The sequence below is a fragment of the Notothenia rossii genome (genome assembly GCF_949606895.1).
Source record: "Notothenia rossii genome assembly, chromosome: 5".
Taxonomy (NCBI): Eukaryota; Metazoa; Chordata; class Actinopteri; order Perciformes; family Nototheniidae; genus Notothenia; species Notothenia rossii.
This window is the reverse complement of record NC_136903.1, coordinates 18,785,522-18,810,867: the sequence shown is the minus strand read 5'-3', so window position 1 is coordinate 18,810,867 and position 25,346 is coordinate 18,785,522. Positions and strand designations below refer to the sequence as shown.

Here is a 25,346-nt window from a genome sequence, read left to right as displayed (position 1 = left end):
TTTTTAATCTGGTTGAATAAAAAAAATAAAAAGACAACCACAGAAGTAAATCACTGTCCGAAATGTTAATTTATAAAAGGTTTTCACAATATTATAGTAATATACTCAGCAAGGTGGTGCAAAATGTAATCTGATCATCTAGCTAAAGGAAACGTTGACTATCCACATCCTATGATACCTGCAGGACACCAATACAAATAGATTTAATGAAACCAACACTTCATGAAGAGACATTTATTAGATCAGTAGAATACATCACCACCATCATCATCATCATCATCATCATCATCATCATCATCATCATCATCATCATCATCATCATCATCATCATCATCATCTTGCCTAAAAGCAGTAGCAGCAGCAGCACTTCATCTCCTCACTTTCACCGTATGTCCAAGACGGATGCAACGAGGCACCATTTTTTTTGTCTTTATAATAACGATCTTATCATATGTCCATCTCTCCTGAAAGTTGCACAATTCTGATGTTGAACTTGTCTTGTTAGCCTTAAATCGTTTTTCAACGGCTCCAGCTGTTTCTCATCTTTTCCGTTACGGTTTCCGAAGCATATGAGGGTTGCAAACACTCACGAGACAAGTTCCTCTGATGTACTGATGTGTTGCAATGCTCAACTAACAGTGTTCCATGTTGTTTTTTAATTGTTGTTAACAGGTCTGTGGGCGTTTTAAAACCTCAATGAGATCCTGTTTCGATCTTGTTTATATATTTATTTATGAATACCTACCTCCGGAATGATCAATTATACAGTTAAGAGTCTTACAGAAATAGTATGTACATCTTTGAAATATTGAATATTGTGTACTGCATTAGCAAACAACACAATTACGGTGACAACACCAGACTATATCAACGCTATAGCAAAACAGGAACTCTACAATAGTATTCACATGCACTAGTACACAGTGTGATACTTGTCAAACATAGACCATCGTATTTTATATTTACAAAATGTTCACAGCTACATTCCAGGTTTGTGTGCATTGTATAATCAAAGTATTGTTATAATCAGAAAAACTTGTTTTTTATCCAACGTGCAGTGAATTGAAGTTTTTGCACTGCTCTGCCTGTGAAGAATATGAATATCTGGCAATACATGTGGAAGAAAAATACATTTGGGATAGTCGGTTATTGCTCAGTGCATTTGATAAGTAATGCATGTGATATTGACCAATATTGATAAATAACTTCCAGTCTTACCACATTAAGTGAAAAATAATACCGCTATTTTAAGAGATTGGTCCTGTAAATCAGATTAATCAAGCTAATGAGGAAAATATTTTCACAATGTACATAATGGTATATCAATAAATACACATATAGTGGTGACAAAGTCTATGCAAATCAAATGAACATGGAAGAACTCAGCATTACATTTTATGCACTGAGATGATGCAGACATCCGTATGAATTGACAGTCAATTTAACGACTGCTGACACTGGAAGGAATCTGATGAAAACATAAACAAAACAGAATAACAAAACCTGACTTTGTTTGAAAAGCTTATCTAGGGCGTAGACAAACAGACAAGTACAACATCTCCCTGTTTTCAACTGCTGTCGAAAGACTTTTTCTTAAATAAATGTACTTTCTGGGATAACAATCTAAAGCAACTACTGCAAGCCATTCCCTTTATAATGAGGAGATGTCACAGAATACAGTATTTACACATCGTAGCTACATGGTTGAATTCACTGAAAAATGTGGACGGTTGCTCCTAGTTTCTTGCAGTGCCTGGGCATCTTCTAGTGTTGACAGATTTAACCATATATAATACCAAAAGTGACAAAATATCCCATTTGTGCTTCACTTATGTTGTGCTTGTAATTCCACTGCCACTCCATTTACTCTCCGGACTGTTTATAATGTAATCCCACCTCCTCTTCTTTCATATTTGTGAAGTAAAAAAAAACATGATCAGGTTTTTTTTAGGTATCTACTTAGTTTCACACTGATAAAGACACCTAACTAGCATGCCATGAGACAATGCCATTGCCATCTCAAGGTGGAGTCAGTCATGTCTGTAGGGTGGGTTTATGTATATCCAGTTATTGTGCTGGTTGACACTGCCCCTCCACAGTGTTCAGGCCACAGAGGCCGGCTGAGATAATAAGCTCCCATGGTTTCTTGCGGTCCTCTGAAGTGCCGTACTGTAAACATGGCTGCCCACGCACAGAACCCACCAGCCGGCAGATCAGGATAGTGTTACCTTTTTCCAGTTTAACTTTTCAACCCAGTCTTTGAGGAAGATGTCTGTATCTCGATATGAAGGAGAAATGTGGGTAGGTTAATCGGGTTACAGGATGAGGGTGTGGTTTAAGGTATGGGTTTTAAAAGTCTGGGTTTGTAAGTCAGACACTCCGGGGGGCCCTCTCCAGTTCATGGGTCCTGCGGTTGCGTCCCTTCTGCCTGTCTTGCAGGTGTTTCCACTTGGCAGCCAGCCCCTGAGCGTGCATGTGGGCGCGAGGGCTCACCACCTTCTGCTGCTGCTGCTGCTGGTGTATTTGTACTTGCTGAACTAGGTGAGCTTTCTGTTTTCTGTGCTTTCTCTCCCTCTTCCATACCTGCTCACAGAACTCGTCGACACTGTTCAGAGTCGGGTGATTGACCAAAGACAGGAAGTCTCTGTACCACAGCTTTTGATTGGGACTTTCTTGAGGTGGGGGAATATGCGGGGCAGGTACGCTGGCTGCTGCCTCTTCATCCCGATGGAGCAGATCCTCCAGGCGCTCAGTGTCAATCACCTCTAAGGTCACCTTCAGGAGGGTCTGCATGAAGCCGTGCTCCACCGCCTGGCACAGATAGATCCCAGAATCCTTCTTGTGGAGTGTTCGAATCAGTAGGCCTTGGTCTGTGCGGATGAAACGCTCTTCTGATTGAACCTACAGTAAGAGAAAATTGGACAGACAGAGAGAAAGACATTGATCATTAAGATAAAAGCTTCAACATTTCCCCAAAAAAGAATTAGCAATGCCTTATTGCTGTTTTGATTAATATATTTATTTTTACTAAATTATAGCATTAAATATTAATAAGATACTGTGTAAACAGATGAAGTGTGTTGTGACATATTTCCCACCTCTTGTTTGCGGTCATCACCAGAGCGTTGATACTGCCAATATGTCACGGCTCTCTGGGACTTGGGACTGCACTCAAGGAAAGTGCTGCTGTTCTCCACACCATACACAGTCTTATCCAGGAGAGTCGACTGCCCACTGAGTTCATCTAGATGAAACAAGAGAATATATTACACACCCAAGTTTATGGAAGCAAATAACTTTTGCAGAAAATATTGTGATGTTAAGTGACTCTCTGTATAAAACTGGCTGATTTTTCTCCGACTGAATGAATGTAAACAGTACTGAAAGATAGTACTTTATAAGATAGGGGCCTGGTTATATTTTTCATTTTACTTTATCTTGGCGCGTTATACCATCTCTTTTCTTATCACACTTAATCATGCACAATAGGCAGCTCCCTCCACGGAGGCAGTCCTTGGAGGAAATGGGCTATAGCTAAGATATGGGAAGAAGGTGCATTTTTATTGAGTCAGTGTTCCACTGATTGATCTCCTAAATGCTGTTTTAAATTCTCCAATATTTTATCCTTTTCTTTATAGAGTGCTGTGGCTCATTGAAATGTGTATTTAAAAGTGTTGCTGCCTACTGAGTGGGAAGCATCAGGTACAGGACATTTGTGTGTGAATTTCTCCTCCACAAGTCAGAAGCTTTTGTTAACACTGTTTTAAAAAAATATATTGTTGAGTTAAATGAAAGGAAAGTGTAATCACAGTTATTTGACACCAGTATGAGTCCTGCTTTTGGACTAAGACCACAAACAGGGCAGTGGAGTGGAGGCTTGGCGACAGAGAGGAATCCTGACCATTTTAATTAGAAGCTTCACATGGACAGACTCTAATCTTCACACCACCAGAGACACATAAACACAAACACATTCACATTCTTCTTTAATGTTTTGATCGCTTGAGGAAAGAAGCAGCTTTAGGACCATTTTATTTTAAATAAAGAAATCCTTAGAGAAAGCTCTTATCCATATATCATTTGGAAATAATGAAAAGTAATAATATCTGAAATAAAAATACATTTTATGACATATTGCATTCGTAATACCATGGTTTGTAAAATACATTTTCTTTCTATAATGTACCTTGATGTTGCAGATCTGAGCACTGTGTGAGTGGGTCTCCGTTCCTGATATCTTGCCTTCTTGTTCTCCTACAGAAACAGAAATATGAACACCTTCATGAGTGAGCAGACACAACGGCTTCTTTTAATGTGTGTGTGCAAAGATACTCGTGTGTGTAGGTGTGTTTTTCAATGTGGTTTGGATGTGCAGGAAATAGTGGAGGCCAACACAAATAAATAAATTAACCGCAGGCAGCCCATAGCCTAAAAACACTTTAATTATAGGGTGTGTATGACAAAGGAATGCAAACCTGATCAATCATTTCAGAATGTCATCTATCTGGGCTGCAGATGCAAAAGAGGTGGAGTTTCAAGTAAAGTGAAACATAATGCTAAGGATATTTTCTGTAAACAATAATTTAAGAAGCTATGGAGAAACCAAAGCAAACTGGCATCTTCTTCCCCTCTGCTTCCTATTGTTCTAACCCAGTGTGGGTGTGTTGGTAATTGGAGGTAAAAGTGTTCTCTTGTCTCTCTTATCTTGTGTTTGAATGCAGGACTCTGGAGTCCAACTAACAGCAAGAACAGTATACTGTGCAGCGAGCATTCAAATCAATAAGCCCAATGGAGCTATGAGTGGGAGGCTGCACACAGAGCACACACAAGTACACACATACATGAACACATACAGATCAGTCCGCTACCACAGAACCTCTTACACCTAGCTCACCCCTGGTTCACCCAGACAGCCTAAAGACATCACTGACAAGGGGTCTCATTTACAGTAAACACATGAAGCAGGTTATATTTCTGGCTCTCTGGTAGAAACACGACCCTCTACCTTAAGGGGGTTTTGGCAAATATACAAAGCCTGCACTATAAGTGCTCCAGCTTCAGCCCGAACTGCGGCCTGCCTGCATATGTCCTCAATCACACAAGTAAAAAGCCTTCTATATAATGTGCTTTTACCTCAGTAAAATGTAGGCACTATGTTAAAGAAAGCTAATTCTTAAGCATTATTCAAACATGTTTTGTAAATGCTTAAATCTAAAGCAGGTTACTCTTATGCGAAACACATATACACATTTCTCTTAATGGTGCTCTCTTCATATGAAGCCCATATCCTGTCGGTGCTACTTTCGGTGTGTTCAATATGCATTCCTAGCCAGATATGATAAAGTATCTCCTGTTGTGCCAGGTTCAAAGTATCATATTGAATTTAAGGAAAACTTGCAGGGCAGATTAGCGACCGTGTACAACGTGTCTGGCAGCGTGTAAAACACAATAGTAGGGTGGCGACGTGGCATGAATGTGGAAGGATGTGTTCAGTACCTCTTAGTCATGGGAAAGTATCTGGAGCACTCGGTGCCGTCCCATGCACAGTAAGGGTCCCTCGCCAGGCAGCATTCAGCACAAGCCTTCCCATAAACCTCACACCGATGCAAAGGCATCTGGGACACACCAATGTCAGAGCCAATGTACAGTTGTTGCTGTGGAGGAAGAAGAGAGAGAGAAAGTCAATTTTCAATATCAGATATTTTACATCTTGAATGTAGGTTTTATATCTGGCTGAGTGGTGTGCTTTGAGTAGAACTTGCCTCAGCTTATGTGTGTCAGTAAAGACAGGAATGTGGACATACCAATTTCACTACAGGTGCTCCACACCCTTCTACCTGTCAATTACCTGTCTCTTTTAGTCTCTCCCTGCCATTTAAGTTGACAAACTAAATGTTGCCTGAAAGCTAACAATTGAGATCTCAGTGCGATAAACTCTTTCATCTCAAAGTGTTTAAAACAACAGTTTGTCACCTCTGAGGAAAGTTCTTACTTTCTAAAAAACTGTTTTTTAAGACAAAAATTGTAGTTTATTTTCATTATGTATCATATCTCCAAAGGTTCTCCTCAATTAATTCCAGGAGGCTTATCTCCAGCCTTAATTATTTTACTGAGGAAATATGTTCTTGTTATCTTATATCAGATTAAGATCTCTCTGTGTGTTATAGCGACTTCTGCTAAACGGATTGCTTAGTTTATTTTTATACAAGCGATAAGAAATAACATCTATACCTGTTTCACGGAAAGTTCCATTGCTGTGATGGCGGTTGGCTCCTGTAAAAAAGAAAAGTCAATAAAATGGTATTAGACAAAATACTTTAACCTGGAGTATTATTGCAGATTATAAAAAGCAACCTACTCTGAAGACAGTCATTTCCTCCAATAGGACTTCCTCCAGATCATGCCAGGAGCCTCTGGGGATGGATACCACTTTCAGTATTGTCCCCATATCTAGAACGTGATGGAAGCGCAAATGTCTTGAGTAAATATCCACTCTGCAGCCCATGCATATCCTTCATTTTAATTGATCAATAAATAATTGTTTGTATACCTGTGCCTATGAACATGACATCATACTGGCCATCTTCTGCTTCCACTTTGTCCACCACTATCTGAGTGAACTGATAGTCCACATCTGTCTTGACTATGATTGGTCGGTTGTTGATGGGGTAGACTGGGTTAAACATGGCTGGGTGGCTTCTGGCAAAAGTTACAACTTCATCGGGAAGGTCCTTGGTTGTATCAAACCCTCCAAACGTCTTGCTTGGGCACTGTGGAGAAAACATTGATATTTCTCATAAGAATTACATAGAAGGACATAAAGGAGTATTACCTTTCAGGCTCATTTTATAACACACTGACTATTATTAAGATAAAAGTGTAGTGTACTCACTGTGCCAGGCCGGGGGTAGGGAACACGTCCCTGGAAGGGCACCCACTGATAGTTGGGTCCGTCTCTGTGAGCGTAGGGACCCAGGAACACTCTCCTGATGTCTGTCATGCTGTACATACACACAGCTGAACCTTTGAAGATGTTGCTAATGGGCAGAACAGATGATTCAGTTAAGGAAAGCTCAGTTCCTGATTGAAAACAAAGAATGTGCAATAAGTAATCATGGCCAAAACTATTTCTATGTTAGCCACAATACCTGGAAGTTGTAAATACTGCGTAGATGATTGGGCTCTTAGGATCCTTTGTGCTCATCAGAAAAACATCCTCTGAAAGCCAAAGAGAGGACAATGTTTTTTATAAACACATTCTTCACTATGAAATATCTAATCCTCAGGAAATAATGTATGAAACTCACGTAGTTCGTCAAAGTGTGTGTCTATTCCGTTACTGCCAGGCACAGAGCAAATAAGTCGAGCCTTCAAGAAGGTGGTCCACTTATTAACCAGACTCCTGTGACCTCCCAGGTCATTCTGTTGGAAAGATCACAGTTCATTCATTTAAAATGTACAAAAACATTTCAACAATAACCATTTGTTTGTTTCGTTTTTAGCATATACCATTATTTCATCGTGTTACAAGAGAAAACCTTTTTTTATATGGAGCTTTATGTAAAGCATTGCTTACATAATGGGGGGATTGTATTGCTTTATTTCATACTCTACTGCCAAGCTGTGAATAAATGCTTCATTACCCTGTGGTTGAATGAGGTGCAGCGTTTCCTCGTTGGCTGGGAATGGGACATATGCATTTCCTATCCTATGCAATTTATGCTGCCATTCCCCTGCCTTTCACAGCAGACGATATGCCTTTGTTGGTTGGAGAGTACTGTGATTCAAACTTGTAAAACGTGATGTGTATGACAAGGAACCTTCAGATAACTTATAATAAAAAGTCATGTAAGAACACATCCTCCCTTCAAAGCAACAGCTTAACTACTGTAGATCCGATCATGAGGAATTAACCATATTACAATAGGCAGTTTCTCTGGTAAGTTATTGCATTTGTTGTGGATTAAGACCTGTCCATCAACCAAACATCAACTACTTAATAATGGATTTTTCGATGTTGTTAGTCTCTAGAGTAAAGTAAACCTCGAGAATATGTGTATGTGTGCTTCAGAGTATGGTATTTTTTTTCCAGAACATTGCACAGAAACACAGAGGCAGAAGTACTGGCTCATAAAAAAGTATCCTACTTGGTGTTGATTTATGACAGTAAATTAGAATGTGCATAGGCCAAAATGAATACCAAATCTTGCATAATGGGGGGTTTGTCTTCTGTTGAGCATAGCAGATTCCTGACATACTGGGTAATCAAGTTGTTATGACAGAGGCACGATATGCAGCTAAATGGGAGGTTTAGGCAGGGCATTACTTGCTGATCTGCAGTCAGCCCAGTGAATTCCTGCTTGATGAAGAAGAATAGGATTTGGAATGTGAAAGCTGATACAAGGCCAGTGATTAAACACAACCATCCCCTGGAGCTAAAGGGTGTAGCAGCCCCAATCAGTGCCAAAGCCTGGCATTAGGATAACATTGCTGCCATTGACAGCGTCTGTGCCTCTCAGGTTCTTGTGACATTTAACGTATCTCTCAGGTTTGTGTCTTCGGGGGCCGATTGTAGCACACACAACAAGGCCCACTTTCTCCAGGCTAAAAATAATCACAGATAAGAGGCCCTGAAACCTGCCATTATGAAAGCCACTCAGACACCCGTCAAGTGTTTTCACAGATACAGAAGCTATTTCTCATAATGTCGCTTTGTGTTGTGAGTGTTTTTGTCTATCTCCCTTTGTGGGCATCTGTAGTTTCCTTTGCCGGAGCCTGCTATGGCAAGTGAGTGTTTAAATGTATGCGTACTTTGCAGAGCTGTCCGATGCGAGCATGTGTGGCCTTTCCAGCGTGCTCGCCATCCATCGCGTTCTCTTTGAAGAGCAGGTAGATTTTGTCATCTTCTGGATTGTCGCTCTCTGGGATCAGATGAACACCCACAAACCTGGGATCTGACACACATTGAGAGACATATATTTGAGATAAAGTAAGTCAAGACAAATATCAATTATATGACCAAAGCTATCTCAAAGTGTACATTTATTTATCCCTTTTCAGGATAGTGCTAGTAAGTCCTTACAACTCTAGTACTACATTTAAAGAGGTAAGATGACAATAAGGAGAGCACATTAATGTTATATTTACATTTTTAAGAGAGGAACTCAGGGAATTCAATTTGTAGAGCCTTTTAACCTGTTAAGCCCCAAGCCTGTTTTTCCGGTTTTAGGCTCGAAAATGACAGTCCCAGAACAAATGACTATATCTTCAATTCTAAAAGGGGTAAATTAATAATCTTTTTTCTCAAAGCAATGATAAACCTGTGAGTTGGATGTAGAAAAGTCAGAATCAATATAGCATTTTTTTATTTTAAAGTAAATTCAGATTGAACATAGTAAAATAAATTAAATGATAGTGTCCGTCCAAAAGAAAAACATGACTAATAGTGAAAATCACCCTTGAATGATGGGATAGTAGACTAAAAGCTTTAGGAATCCAAACTTTAACATATAATAAGTACCCTGTATCAAGATTGATGCAAAACAACTGACATTTGACCTTTTTAGAGAAATTTAGAAAAATAAACCCACTTCTGGGGTCATTTGGGTGGATTTGCCATATCTATGGGTCGATTTTGATGATTGACACCACTTTTTAACCGTTAGAGCAAATAGAATCGAGGGGAAGTTCCTAAAATCCATCTAAACATTACCCATTGGTGAATAGAGTGATGCATAGCCAGAATGCCCAAAACCGGAAGCTGGGTTCTAGCTCTCATACACTCTAGTAGCCAGGGGCAGACTGGGACTAAAAATCAACCTGGGACTCTCGACCGCCACTGCTAGTAGCTATCATAGCAGCTATATATGAAATGTCAGTTTTTGACAAAAATGTTATGATGGATTAATCATCATCATCAGTAATCATTTCAAAGTGACACAAGTGAGACATTGGATTAGCCTTCAGCAGCGTTGTTATCGATGTAATGTAATTGAACACAACTTTTGATCAAAAAACAGCAAAGGTAAGACGTATTTGCCATTTTGGCCCCGTAAAGCTAAGTTGTGTGTTGTCTGGTTTCGCCTTCGCTGCCCTGAGTTTCTTTCCGTTAAGTGGGTATGACACATTCATATTTTGTTAAATGTTAAGAAGCCCTCAGATGCTGTTTCTTGCAAGATGTTGTGTTTTGCCCCCGGTACCGGGGGCATGGGGCTTAACAGGTAGTAATACAAAAAGTGTTATATTATCTAAACTTCACAGGCAGCCAATGGAAAGAAAACAACATTTGGGTAATGCTCTTGTCCTAGAAAACAGGCTGCAATATCTTTAGCAATGCAAAAAATATACAGTTCATTGAATGAAGCACGAGTATAATCAATTAATAAATAACTGTTTTGAAGGCACAGAAAACATGGAGACAAGAGTAAAAACAAGAGAGTTCTCTGGGGTGGTTTTTTTCTGGGACAATACCATATCGGTTTTTATCTGTATTTATTTTAAGAAAAAGTTTAAGACTGTGTATAAATAGAAATCAAAAGAGGCAATCCTTTGTTGAGTTAAGCAGCATCACCGACACCCACTTAATTTTTTCAGGATAATACATTTGACAAAAAGCACATAAACTAACTAATAGTTGCATTCATAATCAAGTAAAAGTCTTTGATTGAAAATCTCAGGTCTCTCAATCAAAGACTTTACAAGTGACTTTCTTCGTCTCTCTCACCATTTAACCACCGGGAATCATGTTGCTCGGTCCTGATTGGGTGATGCTTTCCAAGAGTGCGAAAGATGGCAAAGTCCCGCCCCATGAAGTCAGCTGATGTCCCAGCATACAGCTCTCCATCTGTGAGTAAGAGGAATGAATTGGGTTAGTTTAGTAACAGCTGATGGGAAAACACTCAGTTGTGATTTCTCCCCTCTGATGCAGGTGTTCAAATCGGAGCAATTGTTCAGGGGATTAGCAGTTCACATAGACATGCAGTCCTGGGAGAACACAGAGAGTGATGTACGGGATGAACATCAGGAGTGTGAAATTGACTTTAACACAGCAGGCAGGGCTGAGAAGGGAGACAGGGGAATGGTGAACGGATGGAGGGACACATGAGGAGGGACAGGAGAGAGGTGTGAGACAGGGGGAGTACATAATAATGCTGGTGAGAGGGGAGAGAGAAAGGGTGAAAGGAGATTGGGGTGATGGGCTGGAAAATAGCCATCTGCTAGGTTAAACGGTTTGATATAATATAATGTGACTGGCAATAATTGGGGGTAAAGAGGAAAGACATGCCCATATGCTCACATGCTCTTGCTTTATTTGCCAAAAATGAGGATTCAGTGCAAAGAAAATTCTATTAAGTGTCATCTGCCATGCACGCCCAGCACTTAAAGGAGGCATATCCAGATTTAAAATAGACTTTACAGTCCTGCCAATGAGGGGTTTCCAGTGAGTAAATACAAACTACAGAGCAGATGCACTTGTAATGAATAACAGGAATGCCCTGTTCTGTTATTCACGTTTACTTAACTCCCTATATATCTTTTGAAATGAAAGAGCAAGGCACAGGGTGTTTTCAGTACTCCCACGTTTTTATATGACCTTGCTCTGACACACAGAAGAAAGGCAGTGTTTCCGGTTTGAACTTACCAATTAGCATAGAGGCAGTGAGCAACTTGGGATCATAGGGACTTTTCCCACGGCCATTTTCTACCAGAGGATCCAGTCTGAACACGTTGTCCTGGACATAAAGAGACATAAAGTTACAGGGGTTGTAATGCAGTGGTCCACATTTTCTTCGCCCGTTAAAGATGCAAATTACACGGGTAAATGCTGCGACATGCTGTTTGATAGAACACAGTAGTATTGTATTAAAATGAACAAATGTTGTGACCCACAGAAAGGTATTTACATTTTAGTTTACATGGTTGCTAAGTATTTCACTATTATAGCCATAGTGTTGAAAACATGGACGCATTATAAATCTAAGGAAATTCTTACCCTTACAGAAAAGGGATTGAGTAGGAAAGCTTTAAATCTCATCCCTCTCTATGGCTGGGTGACCTCGACACTAGGAAAACCATCAGATAAATGACATTACTAGGTCATGATCTATATAAAGTAGATGGCTTTTCTAGAAGATCTTTCCTGCCTCTAATTGTCTGTAAATAGCCGAGTAATGAATAGGAAACGCAGATTTATAAGTCTGACTCAGTGACATTTGGAAGAGAAGAGAGCAATTTCCTTCGTTCATACTGAAATGAACACACATATATTGTTTCCATATTAGAGTGATGTATTGGAAATCCTGTAGACTATGAAACGCTGTATGTCATTTCCACTTCATTTAGTGAAATGCAACCACATTTAAGTATTTAGTAAATCATCACAAAATGCCCTCACACCCAAACACGAATGGCCCTTCACAAGTATCGCTTTTAGTAAAATGTAACCTGTCCCTGTACCTCTAGTTTCTTGCCAACCTCCAGGTAGGAACACACAGGGTGGAAGGCTCCCGTCCCACACACATAGAGATGGGTCTGGTTGAAAGGCTGCAGCACCTTAATGAAATTTGAGCACTCCCGCTGATGGACAAGAGACAGAGAACAGATTAAGCGGGATGAATATTCAACCTTTGGCAAAAAAAAAACGTTAATGTCCCAATTGATACAGTCTTTCGTGCCACAGTTGTGCAAAAGCTTGTTGTTGTTTGCGTCAGCAAAAAAGTGGTGAAACAGCTGGATAAGTAAATAGGTCAGATCTCACAGAGCACATGTCACAGAAAATCCTGTGCTTGAATACAGAAATCTGTAATGATAACGGAGAGCAAAGCCTACTGTAATCTACTTTAATTCTCCTCTAGAGAATGACCTATACGAACTCTAGCTTTGTGCTGAGTAATAATTCTCAAAAATAATATTATGACTAAGACTAAGCTTTATTATCCATGACTGTGTTTTTTTATTTGACACACACACACACACACACACACACACACACACACACACACACACACACACACACACACACACACACACACACAGTCTTTAGGCTTTGCTAGGGAGGCTGTGGCTTAGTGGATAGTGTGCTGGACTTCAAATCAGGGGATAGCAAGTTCAAGTCCCACTGCAGTCAGCATGTCGTTGTGTCCCTGGGCAAGACACTTCACCCCAAATTGCTCCTGTGGGGATTGTCCACAGTACTTAATGTGTGTAAGTCGCTTTGGATAAAAACGTTTAACACATGACATGTAATGTATTGTCTTTCTCTCTGACCTCAGTGACATCCTGCACTGCTTGCTTCTGAAATGTTATGCACATTAGATGTATCATTTGATGTGAAATTCATACAGAAGAGATTTAGATTGTAGAATAACAAAAGAGGCTGAAACACTAGTCAAGCATAATAATCCTACTGTATACAGATCACTGTAATGCAGGCCAACGTGTCCATGCCCTAGATGTTCTTGATTTGTTACTGGTCTCATATGTTCTATCATTATTTTAAGAATTTAGGAATATTTATCACAAGTATTTTCTGCAGCTGTGTTTGTGTGTGTTGTATGCATTGTTCCATTGCCATGTGGCACTTTTCCGCGTGCTCAGGCAGCACGTGCCTTAGCTGCTAGCAGACCTGACCTCAAATAAAACTGAATGTGTCATCACATTTTCAATAGAAAAAAGAAGAGGATAGGGCCACAAATTATGCATGACTAAGTTCATCTGGCTTTACTGGGTCATCAGCAGAAAGCAGCCTCTGTTTACATAAGCTTTTGTTGTCATTTAAACAGCTGTCTCTGCTTGGATTATTTAGGCTTGCGTTGGAGGATTTATCTGAGTGAGGAACATCATTCTTACAAGGAATAACTGTGTATGATCTCTTTGCACTGTGATATCTGTCATACCTCTGAAAGCACAATATATGAATATTTTACATTTTCCTCGTCCTTCTAACAATTGTTGTTTAGGGATTTACATGTTGCCATTGATTTTTATGCATTTTTGTCAGGCTAAGCAATAGCCGAAGCTTTTCATTTGATTTGTGGGTGCCTGGTCATATCTTTCACACCCATACATCTTTTTCTTTTCTCTCTGCCTCATCTTCTGAAGTGTTTGCTTACAGTACACCATGGGACAACAGCACACTCACTCTCCATCTCTCTCCACCTCCCTTTAATTCTCACTCCACTTCGACTCTGTAACAGAAAGACCACCCCTCAGGGCGCCTTATTCACCCATGCAACAATGTTGACAGAAAACACACAAAGGACTTTGCAGTGCTTTAACTCCGCCATGGAGAAGGGCAGGAGAGCTTGACCAAGGCCCAGGCAGCAAACTGAGGCACAGACCGCATTGCTATGATTTTAAATTCAGCCTATTGCCTTAGGCTCTTTTGAAGATACAATTCCTAACACAGCTTGAAGGAAGCAGACAAAACCTCTCAGTGTTTTACTGTTTACACAGAGATCCAACACACCACACAAGATGGAATCTGCGACTTACAGGAAGATGTGATGATTGGCTTGTCATGTAGGGTTGAGTGAGGTAAGGAGTCTAAAAGGATCCTTGATCTTAATGCCAAAACAACTTTCAGTTCTCAGATCCTCAAAACTAGAAGCTCATCATATTTATTAAAATGTTCTTATCCTCAACAGATATCCTTATTCTCAACTTACTGTAGGCCCCAGCAATAGTTTCAGGACAAAACTTTTTAGGCATGCCATCAATAATAATGTACTTTGATAAGGGGACTCAAGTTTGTCTAATTCAAATGTACATTTTCGAAGCAAGACAAGCAAACCTCGGTCCAGTTTTGATGTACTCCCAGAGGTTAGTCTGAAAATATCTAAAAGGAATGGATTGTATGATCGTAGAATTTTATAAGTACATTTTAGATTTAGACAATAACATGTGAACAATAATGCTAATGAATATAATATTCCTGCATTAATGTTATACCCTACAGGTTTGGCAGAAATCACAGCAGTTTCCCAGGCCTGACCCACTCTATTAAATAGAGTGCCCAGAGGCTTGATAAGTGATTAAGGTCAAATTATGGTCTCAATCTTGGCTCTGATATAAGACCTAAAGCAAGCTATAGGAGGCGGTGTGTTGTCCATGTGACAGATTGGATATGTCAACAAACTGGAATAAACAAGCTGAAAGATAAAGACATATCTCGTATTGTTTATGATTAAAATGCCATATATAATGGAGAACATATCCCTATGTAATCCCTGTGCAACTACAAGTGAGGATTGTTTTGGGACCTGCAGAGTTGCACTTCTTTCCTAGCACAAGAGAACAAAGACATTTTCAAAACATCTGTGGGAGTGAAGGGGCAAAAGGCTGGCACCCACTTGCAAGATGGATGTTTTTAGCTCTTACCGAGAGATCTTTTCCTGCCCACTTGCATTCATCTCTTCTGGTGGAAGAAGCTGGCCAAGGGATCTGCAACACAAACACAGTTCCTCTGCATGTTAGAGAAGAATCATCCCCCTCCTTGAATCAATTTAAAAGAGTGATACAGCTTTTGCTTGTGTGCACGCATGTGTACATGTGAGGGTCTAAGGGGTCACAATGCGATTTGTTATCCACTTTGTTTCAGTTTATTCCATTATTTATCCAGGTGTGCAGAGAGCAGCTAACATGCCTGGCACAGCGTGTGATCGTGTGCGACAGCCCTTGTCTGAAATATTAATGAGGTTCTTTTTTCAGTAGAAACAGAAAACAAAGTCCCGAGACACCTGAGCTCCAGGCTGGCACTTTGGATGCACACTCAAAGCAGTAATTACGTTGGTCAGAAATGCAAATAAACGTAAAGACATAATACATGTGTGAAAGGATGAAGCCACCAGACAGACTCAATGAAAACCAAACAATGGCTTTACCTGTGTGTAGTCTCTGCTTATGTTCAGGAGGTTAAAGGAGAAGATGTGGTCTTTGGCTCCAACCACAAGCCTTCCTTTCTCCTCGTCCAACAGGAAGGTGTGGTAAGACGAGCTGTTGGCAAGGCCTTCAAACGTCACAAGGTTGTTAGACTCCAGCATGTCTGCAGAGAATATGGAAAGAAAAGTGATGATCAGCATAATATGATAATCACTTTGTGAAAATCACATTAACAGTGGGCAGCATAAAACCTGAATAAATCCATCAAGTCAGTGTTTATTTCAATATTTATATTACTTTTCCAAAAAGTCTGAAGGACACAGCCCTGGTTTTAGAAAGCTTTCAACATTTCCAACCACTCTGTGACCACAGGTTCACCTCTCCATTCACCAGTCTGCCTGCTCTGTTGTAATGTTCCACATACGCTGACAGTTCACTGCTTTATTCCATGAGGGTAAACTGAATAAGTGCATTTTTTTTTACAGTGGGTTGGTTTGGCTATATCCCAGATAGACTGGTCCTCTTCAGAGCCTCCTTTAGAGTTTCTTATGTGTTTTTATCCTTTTGATAAAAGTTGTAGCTTCCATTCCATTAACAAAATGGTCTCAGGAATAGAAAAAGTACAACACGGCCAAGAAAGGAAATGCCAACCCTGGAAGCCAATCATCAAACTGTCTGTATGCATAAGTGACATTGACCAAAGCAGCCAAGCAGAAACACACAGAAATTATGGGAGGAATATTTAATACCATGACTCTGCTTATATTCCATAGTACAAACTGCAGGATTACTTCAAACTGCGTCTGCTGTGGAAATATGTTGCTATGGATAAATGCTTACGCTTTGCAGTGTGATGCTATCGCCTGCCAAGAGCATTTGTTTTCACAGTGGAAGGCAAAACTTGACAAAAACAGACATTTAGAATATCCATAATAACCTTTAAAAGTGGCATTATGACTATGTCATTTCAAACACCTTTTTTGTATCTTGTGCATACACACAAACACATTCATGCTCTCTCCTTCTCACACTTTGTTCTCACCCACAAATTCTGACCTCCCATTGATCCCCCACACAAAAGGGTAGAGAGTTATGGAACAGAGGAGAACTGGTTCATTTGGTGCTCTCTTTCTCTTTCTCTGGGAGTAAATAACAAAAACGTTCATTAATGTTTTAGCAAGAAGAATGCCCACTCTCTGAAGTGTGTCAGAACCCGAGAGAGTGAGAAGACACAAGCTGGCAAAAGAGCTGGTCTAAGAGAAAAGAAGAGGGGGCTTCACACTGCTTTTATTCATTCATAAACTCTCATTTTAAGATGAATTCAAAACATGGGATAAACATAACTTGGCCGCTTTAATCTGAGAAAGTTTGAAAATCTAAATGTGTGTTTAACAAATTTGATATCCAGCTGTGGGCCACTCAGTGTATTGTAGAATACAATAAGTAAATAAGGGAGCCGATATTTGTACTATTAATCATGTGCCCATTATAAAATGATCCTCATAAAGCATCATGGGTAAATATCTTAAACAAATGCTCAGTATGTTTATAGAGTTCACGTCTGTCCAGGTCAAATTGATCCTTATATCCGTCATGCAGATCACCATCTTATCACCATGTATATCATGCATATAAAGTAATGAAACAGACAGCTGATTTGAGTTTCAACCTGCTGTGTGAATTCAATTACCACGGTGTGTTTAATTCAAATACATTATAATAAAGTACATCACCAGCACCATCTGACATTTTTAACAGACGTGAAAATAAATTGTTTGTTCTTTATGTTCCTTTGTTCCTAATTTAAGAACAACATCTATTTCTTCTTCTTTTCTTAATGAACACTTTATAAAATATAAGGCTTTTCAGTTGCTTAAAATTAATAGGCTTTAGAGTTATGCAAATACTTTTTATAGAGCCTGTATTTTGGAAATAATAGCAAATAACAGGAAGTGTAAAAAAAGGGTGATACGTTGAGTTTGAAAAGGGAAATATGTTAAATGTTAAGGAAACCAGCTGTGGGAGACAAAGGAAAATAGAGAACCTCTTGGCTCTGGTAACAAACTTCCTTGTCTTATTGAAACACTTTGGCTCCAGCACTGCTCCAAATACAATCCTTTTGTCACTGACAAAAATGCATGAACACGCATGTAAGTGCCTTGTGCCCAAAAATGCACAATACTGTACACACAGGATGGTGATATACAATGGGTTGACATTGGGTCTTCATTGTCATTGTTTTGGTTATTTAGTTGGTTTCCTGTGCCTCATCGCTAATGGAGACAGATTTAGTCTCGTAAGCGCATGGTGCTGTGACCCAGGGAAGTGGTCATCTTAACATGACTTAATAATTCCACAAAGATTTAAAATAAGATCTAAATGCATGATACTTAGATACTTACAATGATTTGTTCCAAACCCAAACGCTGTTCAAGACATACAGTAGCAATGCAAGTCATAATGTTGTATTCCAGTATGCATTGCACAATTTATATACAGACATTTAAACCAACTCATATCCTGTATGTTTATTTAAATGGCTGCAAATTACAGAGTTAAAGTAGATTATTCTTATTTTATTGGGGGAATGTTTATGTCATATTTAATGAATTTGGGACTATTAGGTTGTACATAATATAGTATTAAGAAGGGAAAGAAGCTCAAAGTCATAAAGAAGTTGCAGTAAAAGTATTGCTTGGCCTACTATAAAGCTGTGTCCCAGATTTATTTTCCTGCTGTTACCTTGGTGATCAATCATTACTGGATCCAATGTAAGGCCTTCACTGATGGCACAATAGCACCAGCCTGCTATCTGTGACCCTCTATCCCCTGCACCGGTGCTGCGTTTGTGTGGGAGAATACAAAAAAACTCCACATTTTTAATTGCTCTTTTTACTGCACTTTGAGTGTACAGTTTTGATGTTGTGCTGCTGTGTTTATTGTATGTGTGTTACTCTGGCACAACAATTTCCTTCGGGATAAATAAAGTCTTATCTTATCTTATCATACAAGCTATCTAGAACTAGGAAATATGTATGACCTGCACGTCTGTGTAATTTGTAGAATATATCATCTGTTTCTGTAAAGGATATTAATAATTGCCCACAGAATAATACTTGTTTTTATAAACATCAAGGTGTCAAAGAGCCATAGGGAAACTGCACAGACGTGATGATAGCACTTCACTTCTCACAAACCACATCCACTCACCACACACACACACACAAACGTACACACACTCTGGTTTGGGAAAATTGTCTATGGAAATAGTGTCCATGGCAACAGACCAGACCATTCAACAGAGACTACTGCTAAGTTATTAAAAGCTATTCATCCAGAGGCAGATACTCTGTGTCTATTGTGTGTTTATCTTTGTGTGTATTTATGGAACATGCTATGATGTGTGTTATTGGAAAGAAACAGGATGTTCCCAAGCCACGCCAGAGCAGTAGCCTATACACGTCTGAACTGGTGTGCCCTCCGGAAAAATATACAATAGGTTGTCAACCTGTGCATCTATATAGCACAAGTGTTACTCCATTTCATCCTGCATTTTTAAACCGAGCAATTTCTTCAAAGCAGATTTGATACACTGCAAGCTTTGTAAATAATAGTTTGTACTGTAACACAAAATACTGTAGAGCATGCTTTGCGTTATTAACAGAGATACAGACAAACAGGCATGAAGAGACAAAGAAAGAGCCATAAAGACAGGTGGATAGACAAATGTGTGGCCTGTAACAGGTGTCAGCTGCTTCCTTGCCGTATTTTACACATTTCTCTTTAACCCTGTAACCATTGAGGTAGGCCTGTCACGTCCTGCAAATGTCTCTTTTTACCAGCTGTTTGATGACTATACTTTCTGTTTCACGTCCATTTCGTCCCTCCACTTGTTTTATTTCCCCCTCCCTCTATCTCTCTCACCAATACTATATTCTGTTACGACAAATGTGTGTGTGAAAGACAGAGAAAGCTGAAGAGTGAGAGGGAAAAATGGAAAGTGAGAGAAAGAGTGAGGCAGATGGAATGGATGCAAAGAATCAACAGTCCCATGTGAGACTGATAAAAATAAACTCTTTTACCCTACATCCACTCCGTCTCTCTCTCTCTTTCTCTTTCTCGACTGGAGGGCACAGAGATGTTATCTAAGTGCTTCCTACGAAAAAACAGAAACACATCCTAACAATAACCCACGTTTGGCCGCACTGCATATGAGAATGCAGAAGTTTGGCCCTGGTTCAGCAGCCTCACTGACGTTCATCCTTCACATGGCTGAGTGTATGATTGCACATTGACAAAACACACTGCGTCACTTAAAGTGTATACTGTGACTGATTCATCCACGCCTGGGGGGAAACACCACTAAGCTTCATCAGTCAAGTAATTTGTTCAGTGTCAAGTAGAAATGCAGGCAAACACCTCCTGAACTTCATCTCCACATATTGCTGGCCGATCTTTAACATTGCCCATTTGAGGTTTAAGGTGTTCAATGAGTATAAGTCCTGTAGTCAAAATAAGGAATCCCACGCTAATTCTAGTTTAAATTTAAAAAAAGAGTAGTTGCTGACATTTTGGTTAAACAGTGTATTGTATGTGAAATAATCACTGCATTTTAGTGTCATCAACTAAACCAGATTTTTGACTTCATTCCCATCATGTTATATAATAACATTCGAAAATATTATTTTTGACAACCGCAAATTGATTTAAACCATATTGCTCAGCCCTACTTGACCTTTATCCTATTTGTCTGCCAATAGCCCTGGGCACAGGAGATGATGTAAGCAGACATTTTACAACAAAGTGAATTCATTCTTGAGAGTATCTCACTTTGCAGCTGGTACAGCTGATGACTAAGTCAAATGATTGCACAAATTACTCTTAGAGCCCCTGGTGAAACAAATCAAACAAAAACTGAACACTGCCAAACAAACATGCCTCAAGTTGGAGGGGAACAGACTATTGAGAACGAAGAAACAAGAAATCCCCCAGACATCCAGCACTCTGAGTGTATTGGGACCTTCCCATGGCCATTCAGGGCCATTCAGAGTTTATACTACACACCCAGAGAAACCCAACTCCGCTCTGAGGATTCTTAACGTGCTTACGGATTAAGGGTCTTTAAGAGAACTTCTCCATTCTCCATCTCTGATTAAATGTCAATTTGCATCAGAATGAAAGAAGAATAACACGAATATAACACAAAAACAGCTGGACTTAGCACGTTCTTTACTACTAGGTGTTTAAAAGTACTGCGGTTGAGCATTATCCCCTACGTGTGTGTGTGTGTGTGTGTGTGTGTGTGTGTGTGTGTGTGTGTGTGTGTGTGTGTGTGTGTGTGTGTGTGTGTGTGTGTGTGTGTGTGTGTGTGTGTGTGTGTGTGTGTGTGTGTGTGTGTGTGTGTGTGTGTGTGTGTGTGTGTGGGTGGGTGTGTGTGTGTGTGTGTGTGTGTGTGTGTGTGTGTGTGTGTGTGTGTGTGTGTGTGTGTGTGTGTGTGTGTGTGTGTGTGTGTGTGTGTGTGTGTGTGTGTGTGTGTGTGTGTGTGTGTGTGTGTGTGTGTAAGCTGTTGGCGCTACTCAAGAAGGGGGTGGACAGGTCAAAGAGAAGGAAAGAGACTGAGTACTTTTGGCAGTACACACACATCCTATAAAACTAAAGTGCCACATCTTCCCTTCCCTGGACAGCATTAAACATGTGCTCCACTTTTTTGTGGCCCATAAACTCCCAAAGGTTGTTTTCTCCCAAAGGGGTCCACTGATTAGCCTGGGGGCGGGAATGAATTCAATAACAATGTCAAACTATGACAGTGAAATAACTCAATGTATGCTTCTGTGGGTCACTGTAAATCCAAAGCCTCCCAATATCTCATCATCACCCAGTCACTTAGTTGTTGACACAGTTGGACCTAAGCTTGTGTTTAGGTAGCCATGGGGTACCTTTCTGATCTATCCCCCTACTCAACTGCCCTTCTGCCCTTCTGCCCCTCAACCCTCGCTTTCAAAGATGTCCTGGGGTTTTTGTGATGTGTGTGTGTGTGTTTGTGTGTGTGTGCTTGTGTGTAGTGGATGGACAAGGAAGTTGGTATGAAAGCTTCTGGGAGCCTAACTGTTTTAGAGGGGCTCATATTTAGGGGGAGCCGGCTGACGCTCAGGTTCACGCTTCTGAGGTAAACACTTCCCTGCTGTGTTCATATGAGTTAAGTCCTCAGTTGAGTAAAAAACATGTGCAAGTCTGTGGATGTCTTCACGCAATCATTTGGACACACTTAGATTTTTCCAGTATTCCTCGTGACCTGTAGGGGTCAGAGTTCCTTCACCTCAGTCCCATGTGTCACTGATGTTCCTCACTAGGCTGTCTCATTATTGCTCTGCAATTTACCTCAGTGAATATGATTTCTTCCACTCTATGTGTAAATCTGAATAGGCTTCATCCATCACAGGGGTAATAAATAATGTATACAGTGATATCAATGATTCATAATGCAATAATCCCATGTCACCAGCCTAATGGGACCTACAATGGGTAGTGTTTGATACTATTCTACAGTCTAATTTGAATAATATTTCAACCACGTTCCAGGCATGAAAATTAGACCTGCCCGCTATCCTCTGGCTATAACTCCTCATTCAGACATATGGTGCCAAATATTGTCCCTACCTGGCAAAAAGGGAATGAGATTAATGGAAATATTGAATTTTGGAGATGGCAGCCAAATAACCAAGCTGGCCAGGCTGCTACCTGAAGGCCTGGTTCCTAACAGAGATATCACTGCATGGGCGTGTTTCACCAAACTGACAGCATGTTGTTTTAAATGACTGATACACTCACAGGTATCATTAGCTAACTACAGATGGCCATGTATTTATGTGTGTTTCTGTGTGCGTGCGCATGCTCGTGTGTATAATTATGGATCTCCCAGTGCTGAGCGAGAAATATTTCTCTTTGGCAAAGCCATCTGCTGAAACAGACCTGCACCATTCATCCTGAGTATAATTATCATGCAGGAAGGAACAGAGCGGAAAAATGACATCCAGGAAAAAAAGAAAGGCAGAGAGGGATAAATGACGCTAAACTGCCAGGGAGTCCAAGTCTGGCACCACTTTCATTGCAAAACTGACAAGAGCAGTTGATCAAAAATAAAAAAAGAGTGACATAAATAAAGAGATACATGAGGCAATGAAATAAAAATAAAATCAGTTTCCTATACTCTCTTCTAATATCTCTTCTTGGCACAATAATTAGTGAATTATTCTGCATTCATTCCTTTTTATTATACCCAGCTGATTGATTTACTGAACCAATTATGATTTTTACAAGACTGCAATAAGGCTTGCAATAAAACAACACAGTTTTGCTTTTTAAACTGAATGTAATGGAACATAAATACTATACTTGGAAGACTAATCAGCATTTCTGATTTAACAACAAATAGGAACTTGCATTTGCAACATGCAGATTTAGACAATCTTAAACAGCTTTCATGTTCAAATCCAGACTGTAATTCCATGACTAACACAAAAAACAAAACAGAGTTACACATTAGTTTCTGTTACACGACCATAAGCCATAATACTTGATAAGCCTTGTAAAGAATCTACTTATGTCAAGGCAGTTTGCATTGCTGGTATTTTTACAGATAGTCAGTGAAGAATATATCTCTGTGTCCCAGGGAAATCAAGGATCTCACAGTTACAACAACTTCTTTAGACTTCTTCTTTTTTAGTCACTTCATCGGCACACCACTTTTGGTTTGGGAATATACATCTACTTAATCAAAGGGCAGACCATTATGACAAAGGCTCCAATTCAGACATAATAATTAGGATATTTTCCTTCTATGACAGAAAACACAAATGCAAGGAACTCACCTTTATAGGAGAGTTTAAGACGGGGGACGTTGGTCTTGGTCTGTTGGGCTGCGCTGCCATCCGCCCTGAGCAAAAACACCCCACACAGCAGCACAATGCTGCCCCAGAGAGAGCCCATGGTCCTGGGGCAATAGACACAAGTAAGGTCCTTTAAGTTCACACCTCCAGTGCGATCAGGCTTATATCTGAGCAGTAGAAGAAATATCGCTGTTGTCCAGCGTGTATGAAAAACTGCTGGTGGGTCTGTCCAGACTGGTGCGCAGCAGGTTTCGTCCCCTGCCAAATGAAAAACCCTTTCTTGTTCCAGGGGTCAAAAGCCAAAAATTAGAGTCCAACTCCTGGGGAGGCAAAACCTGCAAAGCAGAGTTGGGGGTTATGGGTCAATGTCACTGCAAGTCCAAGGTAAACTCAACCAAAGTAAGCACAAAGAAGAGATCATCACTGTATAAGATATAAGGAAGACGAGTGAGAGGGTCCGAGTACGAATGCCATAGTTTTCTGTCCTGGTACCTAACCAGCATGCGGCTCTGTCTAAACAGCCATCCACGCTGTCGCAGAGTCTCTACCTCTAGCTAAAGAGAGAAAAACAGGTCCAGTTTGTTTCAGCTGTTAATCCAGTCTGCTTGGTAAGAACAATCTGCACTGACTTTCTCTCTCCCCCTTCCACTCTGATTTTCTATCTCCCTTTCTCTCTACTTAGCACTAGTTCAGCTCCACTCAGCGCAGCTCTGCCCTGTCCCCACAGCACAAGGCACACAGTGCAACTGAGAACAGCTGAGGCAGACAGCAAAGTCAGAGTGTGAGAGAGAGAGGGAGAGAGAGAGAGAGAGAGAGAGAGAGAGGGGGGGGCAGGGAGAGAGAAAGAAGGAGAGAGAAGAAAAGAAGAGAGAAGAGTGCAGTGTAGGTGGTGGAAGAGAGGGTGACATAGAACATAGAAAGAGAAAAGAAAACAGTGTAAGCAAAAGTAGGAGAAAAACGTTATGGCAAGGCAGGAGGCTAGAAAGTGTATACAGACCGAAAAACAAAGCAGAAGATGAGGAAACCCTCTTACCGAAATGTTACATATAGTTATTATAGTATATTATGAGAATCAAAGAAAGGACACTTTTTGTCATTATATATTGTAACTCCGACATTTAAAAAAATAAAGGTATAGTACACTTCATCTGCATCGAATAAATCCATTACATTATTAACCAAGCACTATTTTCTGTGTTCAAATGTACCTTTGAGGTTATCTTCTTCATCTCACAATTAACCTTTCTTAATCCTTTATTCTGAATAACATTTTTGTTCAAAGTTTTACCAATACATGTCTACAGCTGGTATGCTATGCGGATTTTTGGAGTAGCTTTAGCTGTCTTTGTTGCACCTTTATTTGTTTCTTCTTTTTCTGAAAATGTGCATGATGAAAGGTATTCATTTCACATGATTTATTTCAAAGAAAACCAGCAGTACAATACATTTCATTATACATCATCATTTCATTTTTATCTCAACGTTATTAATGTTATGTATATATTCAAAGGCATTATTGGTTGGTATGTGGTTAAAAGTCCAGTACATTACGTTTACTACTATTCAGTGTAACTGGGAAGA

At 40.0% G+C, this 25,346-nt stretch overlaps 1 protein-coding gene across 1 annotated transcript; it reads right to left on the bottom strand.

Annotated features, from left to right (window-relative positions):
- Positions 1-241: 241 nt before the first annotated feature.
- Positions 242-24,484, bottom strand: sema3ab (sema domain, immunoglobulin domain (Ig), short basic domain, secreted, (semaphorin) 3Ab). The gene is made up of 17 exons (XM_079684701.1): positions 23,748-24,484; positions 15,882-16,042; positions 15,379-15,441; positions 12,457-12,576; positions 11,642-11,732; positions 10,724-10,843; positions 8,812-8,954; positions 7,308-7,422; positions 7,149-7,218; positions 6,893-7,037; positions 6,551-6,770; positions 6,359-6,450; positions 6,232-6,273; positions 5,497-5,654; positions 4,187-4,254; positions 3,099-3,244; positions 242-2,901 (listed from the first exon to the last, which is right to left on the bottom strand). The coding sequence occupies exons 1-17, from the start codon at positions 23,863-23,865 to the stop codon at positions 2,371-2,373; spliced, it is 2,403 nt and encodes an 800-aa protein (XP_079540827.1). The 5' UTR covers positions 23,866-24,484; the 3' UTR covers positions 242-2,370.
- Positions 24,485-25,346: the final 862 nt, after the last annotated feature.